At 40.8% G+C, this 11001-nt stretch overlaps 1 protein-coding gene across 1 annotated transcript in view; it reads right to left on the bottom strand.

Moving 5' to 3' along the window:
* The window catches only part of NTRK2 (neurotrophic tyrosine kinase, receptor, type 2), a 190387-nt gene that overhangs the window by 149822 nt on the left and 29564 nt on the right, over positions 1 to 11001 (bottom strand). Inside the window, exons 7-8 of the mRNA XM_009328121.1 lie at positions 9901 to 10200; positions 4933 to 4965 (exon numbers count right to left, since the gene is read on the bottom strand). Coding sequence (XP_009326396.1) covers positions 4933 to 4965; positions 9901 to 10200 — 333 coding nt within the window. The remainder of the gene's footprint in view (positions 1 to 4932; positions 4966 to 9900; positions 10201 to 11001) is intronic.

Below are 11001 nucleotides of genomic sequence, written 5' to 3'. Positions count from 1 at the left end.
CTTTGGGGGGGGGGGGGGGGGGGGGGGGCATCCCTGTGGCAGATAATCAAACAATGTGTTGTGACTGATAAACTTGAAAAAAGAAGCGATCTACACCATAATGTGTATCTCTACTGGAAAAACTAGAGTTAAATAAGAACTCCATCCATAAAGCTATTTTTATGCGCTTCTGACTTCCCATTAAAAATTAAAGACTGCCCTCTACACTGAACTTCTCCAGCCTTGTATTCAGCCAAATATAGGACAGTCTTAGAAATTAGCTTGGGGACTTTTGTTTACCTGAGAATAACTTGGCAGATGGGTTTTTAGCTAGTTTATTATCATCAAATGTGAAATAGCTGGTTTCCTCTGTTTAAAAAATAATAAAAAATATTGCTGTGTGCACAGAGGTTACAGTCTAGCATCATAAACTGTCATACAGGTAAATCTTTAAAAAATTAAGTGCCTGAGATGGTATGAAGAAATTTGATTTATCAAAATAATTCCACTGGCAGGTCTGCAGGGGTGAATCCAGAACCATCAAAAAGAATGAACATGGCTTCATTATTTATAATTATTTAAAAATGAAAGACAGATATTTACAGTCCATGATTTCCTGTCAAAACTATTCAAATGAGATAAAAAGAATTAAATAATATACATATGAACATAGAAAAATGTGCATTAAAGTAAAATAAAAAATGTATATATTTTATGATTACATCCGGAAATATATATAACGTTTCAATTTTATGATTGTAATGTGTGCAGATGAAAGAAACAAACAAGGGCAATAATTGCATCTATTACAAAATGCACCTCCAGCATTGTAATTTAAATTTGCAATTAACTGCGTATTTCTTTACACATTTTGATTAAAATCAGTGCCGTGAGCCTACAGATGAAATTTTAACTGTGAATCTGAAAAAGCAAAGCACAGAGGCATAGCTCTCACTAACTACAGAGGCAGGAACTCTTCCAACCGCAGAGCTGCTGCTGAGCAAGGGCAGGGAGGGCCTGCGCCTCCGTAGAGTTTATCTTCTTCAGCTCCCAAGGCGATTTTGGAGAGCTCAGCTGGCAATGCTAGCAACAAGCTGCACTGGGCTTTTCATCTTCATGCATGCACGAACACATTTGCTTTCTGCAAAGCACTCGGCAGGCTGCAGATTTTTTGGTATATGAAGCTACGCAGCTACCTCTGGCACCAGTACTACAGTCAGTACAGTCAGGTTGTCTAATCAGCTCACGTAGTCTATTTTGGCTCTAGACCATGCACGCCAAAGGATAGGACTCTTTCAAGCCAAAAGACATATGAAGTATACAGAGCTTTCATGAGAAACAAAATTTAATTTCCTGGTCTTTTACCGTTTGAATTCTCTGACACAGCACTGCATCTCTATGCCTATAGCTTCCTATGCAGCAAGGTTAGAACAGTAGTGAGAGGCAAACGAACAGCACTCCTTACTCTGGGCAGCACAAATGCTGCCTGAACGCTCGGACAAGGCACTGTGCAGACCACCCGCCACCGTGACTACACGCTTTGCCACAGCAAAGGAGAGGACTTCTGCTTCATTCATTTGCAGGCAGAGCCCGCTTTATAACAAGTATCTCAGCCTACAAGATTGGGCTTCCTTTACAATTAGCTGGGAAAATCTTCACAAAGATAGTTTTGACCAACACTGTATTTATGGTAGCTTTGTAAGACCAATATATAAAACAAATATTTAGAGCCTTCGCAGCTCTGGCTCTGTAATACAAACTTTCAAGAAGGAAATTTTTTGCTCTTAATTTTACCTGTAAATAGTGGTGGGCAAAAGCCGATGCTATTTGCAGTTCTGTTTATGCTTACGTCTGTACTAAGCTACTGGAAATCACACCCTGAAGGACTAATGAGAACTATGCAAAGTGTTTCAGGTCTGCTCCGTAAATCCTCTGAATGCACTTTTATATTAAAATGGGCAAGAGCTGAAGTAGGCCACATCGGTAGGCTGGTGTTGTGTTGCCATTCCCCGCTGTATAACTGTGAAGCGCTTGCATTTGAACTAGTGCCAGATCTTCAAAGCCTCTTGAAATGGGTGAGCCAGGCAAGGAAAATATGCGCAACAGCTATCCAACCAAAACCGGGCAATTCTGAGTTAAACAAATTCCTGTTCATTTCACTATGAAATCCTGACATTGGCATCAAGCACTCTGATACAGACAGGGTCACGCCTCTTGACTCATGCTATGAGGGACTCGTATCGCTTCAGGGTCAGGTTCTCCGGTGCCGCATACCTCACGCTGAGCCACCTGTGACTACGCCAACTGCAGTGAATTGCAACTGAGGCTGGGCAGTATTTTGCAGCCATTTTACAAACTAGGCACATGGTGGCTAGGATACAGGCACAGTCACACCAGCACTGGAGGGGTCACTCTGCAGAGTCCTCTGGGAGGTTGGGTGATACGGGACATGTTGTGTCTGTCATGTTCACAACCACATTAGAAGAAGCAGCGTGGCACAAAGACGTGAACTTGGAGCCACAGAACCTGGCTTTGCATTTGATTTCCTGCTTAGCCCCGGGTGAACCACTTTATTTCTTTCAGTTACTTCCCAGACAGGGCCAGGATGGCTTCTCCGCTCTACCTTTTCCACGAGGTGAGCCGGAGGCACTAGCGACTGCTCTGCCCTTGCAGCAGGCGGAGAGCCCCGTGCAGCCGGGACTCCCCCTGGCAAACACGGTATCATGCAGCCTGCTGCGACCTCATCAGTTCTTCTGTTTCCCGTTGTATGCTCAAAACACTTAATGGAAAACATTTAGAAATCACCTCACATGGAGTGCAGGACACAGAAGGTCAATTCCCAAGGGACAAACCAAACCCAGCTACAAAGGGCTCTGCTCCACACAGAGGGGTACTCGAGGACAGGGTCCCCTGGCCCCCATCACCTCTGTCTCTGTCTCCTCACAGCCCAGCCCTGCCTGGCCATGAGCCCTGCTGAGCCGAGCCCACCTAAGGGCCCGTGGCCCGGCCTCAGCCCCAGGGCAGTGCCTGATGCCTGGGGCTGTGGCTGCCCATAGGTCCCCCAGCTCCCCCGGGGTGAGCTCCACCTGGCTGAGGTGGTGGGACGGGCCTGGCTGCCAGGCCCTGCCCTGATGGACCCCCATGGGAAGCCCCCAGCTCTGCGGCACCCCAACACTTGCAGGGAAGTACCTTGCAGCTCCCATTAATTTTACCCATAGCCAGCAGACTGACAGACACACAGCTGGTCCCAGTGCCCAGCAGGATCAAATCCCCTGCCGCCATCTTTACCCATTACACTGGGCACATGTGCAACATGATTAGCACAGGGCTCTGAAAAATGCATTTTAAAGGGAAGACTGCAGGGCAGGGGAATCTTCCTTCCAACATAATCTAAGTTTTGGGTAAACAGGTTAGCATAGATATAGAGCGGCCTGAAAAAAATTAACGAAAACCGCTCAGTGTCTGGGGTGAGCTCATCCCAGGGGTCCCACTGTCAGCCATGCAGGCAGTGGTTCTCCGAAGAAGTGTATCAGTTCCTAGACTTTCCAGCTGGCCTCATTTATTTACCTCACTAACTGGACTTGTGAATTTGGAATAATTAGGGAAACACTCCGGACTACGAAGTGTTTCTCAAAGCAAGCACCGAGTCACTGAAACAAAGATCAAAGACAGCAGTTTCAAACAGCAGAAAGAAAAGCCAGGAATAAAAAGGAAGGCTGCTTTCATCAGGACTGGGTCTTGCAGGCTGTGAGCTGCTAGCGCAACTCAAAGCGCCCATCTCAGCAGACACCTACCCAAGTCAATCGAAGCACAGCACTCACATGGTTAAAGCTATACACAGGCATCAGGACATCGATAAACAGCTTAGAATCAAAATCTTCATGCATACAGCTTATATAATACAACACATGTAAGAAATTGTGCAAACCATCACCACCTTCCCACCCGCAACCCCACCCCCCCCCCAAAAAAAAAGAGAATTTGGAAAGAGAGGGAGTGGAAGCTATCCTTTAGTATTTCTAAGCATTTAAAGCCAAATTGATGCTTCAATTGCACATTTGCTAAAGTTTAATGACATGGAATGGAATCAAAGCAATAATATTTAAATCAGCTTAAGGAAACTTGAGTCATGGGCCATTTCATCCAAATAAAAAGTACTCCAAACAGGATCCAGCTTCTGCTGGAAGCTAAAGGATGTTTGGGTATGTTGGTTAGGATGGACTTCCCTACTCACCAGAAGTATACCAAAAGTATTATGTAAAACTAGCCAGTTGCTTTTCATTCTGCAGCTTCTATTCTAGTGCACACTGGCTTTCACTAGGTACAGACCAAAACATTTCACCTAACTAAAAAACTAATGTGAACACTATGTCATCAAATCTTCTGGCACACACTCAGATATCACTGAGTTGATGGTCTGCTTATGCAAGAGAGATTAAGGGAAGGTACAAATGAGCAGACAGAGCAAAATAAATTGCCTACAGGAAAACTCACTTGCGCCAACCTCATTTTTAAGTGGGATTTAGGGGTATATTTTTGGAGGCAAAGCAAGTATGGAATCATCCCTGAAAAAATAAATTAAGTTATATAAGGAGAAATCACGAACTCTCTTTCCTCCAAGAAATGCCTCCAAAAGGTTCACCAAATCTCATGCCTGTGAGCTACATCAAGCAGCTGTCATCCTACAGCATCAACTGCAACCATTTGTAGCAGTGGATTTATGCTTCTCCTAATGTGAATCAAAAGCAGCAGAGTAAGTAAAACATCGTATTGTCCTCATTTATCTCAGATAATATAAGACAGGAGAAGAACCAAAAATAAGAAGTACCTTTTACAATTGTGTTATAATATGTACCATTTCAATTTAACTGAGCCTGACATTCAATCTTTTAATGGTTTCAGTTCCTTCATTTCTATCTTTAAAATAAAAGAAAAAGGAAATCAAATATATACCATAAACGTCTGGATCCACAATTGGGCCACTACCTGTACATGGAGAAGAGAAAAAAAAAAGAAAAAGCCTTTGTAAATAGATTGCAAATGCTGGAAGAGTAAGAGTTTCTTTAGGACTTTTTTTAAGAGTTGACATGTTATTTTCAATAGCAATGATCAGTACCTACACAAATGCAAAGCAACATCAATATACTGCAACATCTGTTTATCAGATTACATTTACAACCATTTTAGAGCTATCCCAAATTTTAATATTTTGCTTCATGTGAAACAGGTGATGCACAGGGCACTAGCTCTGGCAAAGGCAGGCATATTTCCCAACCGGGCAAAATTCTGCTTTCCGCTGCTAATGTATATCTGGAATAAGTGCAACAATAACTATTCCTGTTGAAAAATCAATGGTAAAATTCTCTCTGACCTTAAGCGGAAGCAGACTTCAGTGAGCATTAACAATCACTGACTTTTACCTGGTAAAAAATTTTGCTATTAAATCACCATGAGAGCAAACTGATTTGGCTGCGAGCTGGCAAATTAAGGGCTAGAGGTAGCAATGACCTAAGCAGCACCATTTCATTCGCTCTGTAAAAGGATGCTTCCAATATCCAGCTGCACAGCTGATACACAGACAGAACTCTTACCAAGTGTCAGATGTCTCAGAAGCCAGCCTTTACACAAGCAAATGGATACCTGTCTAGTCTACACTTTTCTAAATTTTACTAGTTCCAGTTTGCAGCTTTTTCTAATTACTGCACATATATGAGGCTGAGCACATATGTGAGTATAATGCACAGAACGCCCACTGAAACTAGCATACTATTAGACTATTCATGCTTGAAAGATACTTGTGCTGTATTTCAACATACCCGTTCATTCTGGTCTAGAATGTATTTATAGCATAGCTTATGTAGTAGGCTCCTAATCATCTCTTCCATATTCTTACTCTTTCTATTTGTTGGTTTGGAAATAAAATTAACAGATAATTAAAATCTCTGAAGATGAATCAAACTTCAAAAAGCGTAATTCTGTTTATAATACTATACAGTAAATCCACAGCAGTGGCATTACACTGGGATAAAGCCACCTTGAAGTATGACCAGAACACTGTTGTTTCTGCTTATGTCAACAGCGTGAGAATCTGTGCTGAAAATACTAAACAGAGTTGCAACCTATTTGCAGAATGGCAGCAGATAGTTAGGTTTATTCTTAAATGCATTTGAAGATATTCTACTATCCAGAGATATAGGTTAATAGACCCCATGAGAACTGTCATGTCAATCTGCAGAAATAAATAACAAGTGAAGAAAGCTTGTACTATCTGTCCTCAAGCAACTTCTGACCAGGGTTTTCTGTCCGTAAAAGTTCATGGATTCGGTTTTTCCAGTATAAAACATCCATCTGCTGAAAGACAGTATTTCTTATTTACCTTCTGTAGTATGAAGGGAAAAACAACAACAATAAAATTCCCAGGCCTTTATTCCCGAGTTAAATGGCAACATTTTTGTTACTGTTTACTGGAATTAGGATAAAGTAATCAGATTAGTTTAACCCCTAACTCCTGACGGGGATATAAACTAGGAAGTCATCAACTCCATTCAAATACCTTTTATATAACTAAACACTTCAAATAAAGTTGCAAAAATCAAGATGCTGAACGAAACCCAAATTTCTATTTAGTATTCCATACCTAAAAACATATCTCCTCGATCATCAAAACATCAGTTGAAACTATTTTAACATTAAACTGCACCACAGTAATTTTGCACGTTTACACACAGTTATTTTTAAGGCAAACACAGAAGAGCATTGTTGTTTTGGTCCCTGTTGTACAGGCTGTTGTGTAAATAAACTATGAAGAGACTTATCCTATTCACTCATCTTTATAAACTACATGAACTGCGCTTGGTTTGCTTGCTTCTTTCTTTATAAAGTTAACATTTTCAGACTAAAGCAGCAGCAAAAGACTCAATCCAAAAACATACTTCTGCAAAACAGCCCCATGTTGCTATGCTGCAAAAGCAAGATGCTACTTCTAAGGCATATTTAACATACTCTTTTACTTTGACAAGATACTATGTGATTTGGATTGCTTCAGCTGAATTTTGGAGTAGAGAGCTGGTAGATGAATAAGCTTAATTAAAAATACTTATTATTGGTAAAAATCCCTCCCGCATTCATTAGCTGTTTTGGATGAACTATGAGAACAGCCTCCAGAATAAAACATGAACATTTCTTGCTTACTGTTTGCTGCAGCGTAGTCTCACATAATCAAGTCATCCTCAGCAAGAACAGTTTCACAGGAATCCAAGAACTTTAGCAGATTAAAGCTAGTTAAAAATGTAGCTAATAGAATATGAAATTTATTCTTCCAGGCCTTCGTATTTAAAATAAAGTCTTAATTTACAACATTAACTGTGTTATCATTAACTCAATCCAAATCCCACTACAGAGGATCCCAATCCTTCTCCTTTATGCCTGCATCCTCAGACCAGTGAAAAATGTTCTGCAGGTAGCATGCTGGAAGTTGAGAGCATCTTAGCACAAATCATGTCTTCATCATGTTTGACGCAACTCTGAAAGTGGAGTATTACACTGTTGATGATAGAACATGCTTCAGACTTAGTTGTATTTAATTTAGACAGACATATGGATTATAGGTGAGGGGGGGGTGTTAAATTTTCTTTCATTTTTACCTTCAGAGCATTTGCCTGTAAGTGATGCAATAACTGAAGAATCAGTTTAAAGCTCAGTGAGTATACCCCACCCCATGAAACATCAGGGCTGGTATTTAATTCAGTCATGAAGGCATGGAAATGAGCATAATACCAGGGCGTGGGCCTTAATCTTTATGCTTCATTGTACAATATGTGGGCCAAAAGAAGAAACTACACAGTAACGACAGCACTGAAAAAGCCTTTTAAGGGTTTGAAAAAGCCTGACAGTGCTTTAAATAGTAATAGTTTAAAACAAAAATTGTAATACAGTGCACAGAAGATTCTAATTTTTTAACATTTGCTTTTATGCCAGCGTCAGTGGAGGAGACAACAACGTTGTGACGTTTTCTAAAGCTCAACGCCATGATTCTAACAGGAAAAAGGCCCACTAATAAAAACAATATTGAGGAGGTTAAGTAGATAAGCAATTTCCTCTGTTGTTAATTTTTAAGACTGGTTTGGTGCCATCGACTATGCATGAACTGATTTCTAATGCAGTTACATCCTGTCTATACATAGTCCAGTTTCTTCTATACTCTTTTTGTGAAGCTTAATCCACCACAGAGCTTGGGAAATGCTTAAAGAACACAGCATAGATTATCTTGGGAGACTTATATTCCTTATAAAGAGGATGGAACAAATAAATAACGCTGTCTTTCTAATTTGGAGGATACCTACAGTTCTATTTACTGATTTAAAAGGCCACAACTGGGAAATTTTCAGTGTACAGGGGAGAAGCGTAAAGGCAAAACAGGATAGTAAAAGGGATTTGGATCAAAGACAAAAAATGAGAAATTCACCTAAATGTATTAGAGAAACTGTTATTCTGTTAAGAAAATGAAGCCCGGTTCATATTAAATAATCAGGGTGTAAGAGAGCCTCTATTGTACACAGAACTTCTATGAGGTGAACTGTTTTACTGAACTGTTATAATGCAGTATTGCAGGATGCCAGTAGCTGAAACCATGACACGTTTCTGTAATGTGTCTATTTAAGGAAGAACTCCAGAAAAAAAAGAGGAGGGGAGCACTAAGGACAGCAGGAGTAAATAAGGCCTCGTTGTATCAGCTCTTCACCTTCTCCTTCTAAGGCTGTGAAAGCAGGAGACCTGCCGTCTCTCTCCCTATAGCAGACAGCTGATAGGGAAAAACGTTAAATACAGATCATATTTTTACTGCCTGTAGCCTGCAATGTAGGAGAGAGAATTTAAATATTCACCTTTTTTTTCTGCCGGATAACATTAGCACTGCACATTGCTGTTTCAGAAAAGACAGTGGCTATTTATATCCCATGGCTAAAAAGCCAAAGGTACACACATGCTCATATTTTCAGATATGACTGTGCAATTATTTGCACAAACATGCCTTTATCTCCACTCCAGCTGTGCAAGGTCCACTCGAGTTTTTTCCACATACAGCAATATGCTTACATGTATGCCTTCTTACTCTTACAGTCACTTCACATATGGTTTTGAAGATGTGGGAAAAGATCAAACCACAGTGAACATCAATCATTTACAGTAGTCCCCGCAGTTCAATGAGTTAGTTCACCTTGAGCCTGCTCACATAACATTTAGGAGGGCTGAGGCAGCCTTCAGAGCAACTGAAGATGCATATATTTAACAGCAGCCATCTTGAGCACAGATATTCCTAGGCATGTAGGTGCCCAACCTCCACCAAAACGAATGGGAATTGGACATCGAAATGCCTGTGAGGACCTGAGACTTTGTCCATCCTGCCTCTGGGATACTTGTTTTCTCTCCAGCTCCCTCTGGTGTCCTAAACAACACATTATCATCAACTCACTGCACTGCACTATTGATTTTGCAACAAAGCACTAGATGCTACATAGGCATCCCCCGTGTCCTTGGATACACTGCCTAGTTGCATTCACATGCAGTGTAGAAACCTTAGAGAGTGGCTGAACTGGCACTCAGTGCTTTCCAGGATCAGAACTGAGGCTTGAGAAAACACTTCAGAAACAGCACCATTTTACTAGCCTTAGCTGGCACTGAGGATGGTTACTGAAAGGGAAGATTTACAGAGCACTAGCACGGCCTCTCTTGAGAAACAATACACAAGAAGAAAATGCTCAATAAAAACATTACTTTACAACTAATCTTGAAGACATTCATTCAGAGAGGGAAAAAAAATCATATAAAAAGCTTCCTCCAAAAGCGTTAAACTGGCCAGGAACACTGTCTCCACAGTCTCATCAATTTGCAATTGCTAACATAAAAAAAAAAAATTATACTCACCATCTCCAGGCACTGACATGAAATGAGCATCAACCCGTTTTTCATCCTCTCCGTACTCATTCTTTGCCAGTAAGGTATAAGCACCATTATTCAGGTGGGTAGGATTGTCCAGCTGAAGGCAGCCATGGTATTCGCTTTGATTGATAACATGTATTTTAGTACAGATGTATTCAGACTCATTCAGTATAGCCCCTTCATAGAACCACTGCAATGTGGGCTTAGGGTTCCCTTTCACAGTGAATGGAATACACCAGTGGTGGTCCGGGGTTGGAGATTCAATAAACGTGATATTTGGTGCAACTATATTGGAAAAAAGAGTGAAGAACATCAGAATATTCTGAACATGTCTTTCCTCCCTTCCCTCCCTCCCCACAAAGTTATCAGGGAAGTCTTTTTCATTCATCAGTACAAAAGTATGTTATTAGTAGGAATGATACCTATTTGGAGGATACTCACACAGGAACCCACCTGCTCTGCCTAGGGTACAATGCTCACAACTGAAATGAAGCCGTTCTTTAGAAAGAAACAAAACAAACTAGTTTCAGATGAAGACTGAACACCTGTTAAAGCACTTAAACCATGTAAGGTGTGGGAAGTTCAGTTACTGGATCACTGAGAAGGGGGAGAGAGACAGTTTAGCTTTACTCTGCTGAAAAAATGGTGCAGAGGAGTGCTGAAGGAACACAACAGTATTGAAAATATTTTAAAGTTGGCCAAAAGCAAGTAGTACTGGAAACATATTCAGCTAGGGATCCAAACTTTCAGATTATTTTCTTCACAGAATCAAAGCCAGAACAGATGACTTAATTCCCTGGATTCTTCTGTCGGGAAGACTGTTTTCTACTATACATTTTCACATTCTTTGTTCAAACCTCCTAAATGCCTCAAGTTTACAGATTTGTTCTGTTTCCCTCAGGAGATTATTCCAACACTTTCCCCATTATTTCACTATTGGGAAATTTTCCTTGATATTTATTATTAACTGCATCCAATTTCATCTAGTTACACTCCCTTTTACCACGCATAGCAGGGCCAAGCTCCAATCTCATTTACACTGTTCAAACATTTCTAGTTTACGTCCCTTCCCACAGCTATTACATA

This window comes from Pygoscelis adeliae, unplaced genomic scaffold (genome assembly GCF_000699105.1).
Source record: "Pygoscelis adeliae isolate BGI_AS28 unplaced genomic scaffold, ASM69910v1 Scaffold45, whole genome shotgun sequence".
In the NCBI taxonomy this organism is placed as follows: domain Eukaryota; kingdom Metazoa; phylum Chordata; class Aves; order Sphenisciformes; family Spheniscidae; genus Pygoscelis; species Pygoscelis adeliae.
This window is presented reverse-complemented; position numbering and strand designations above follow the sequence as displayed.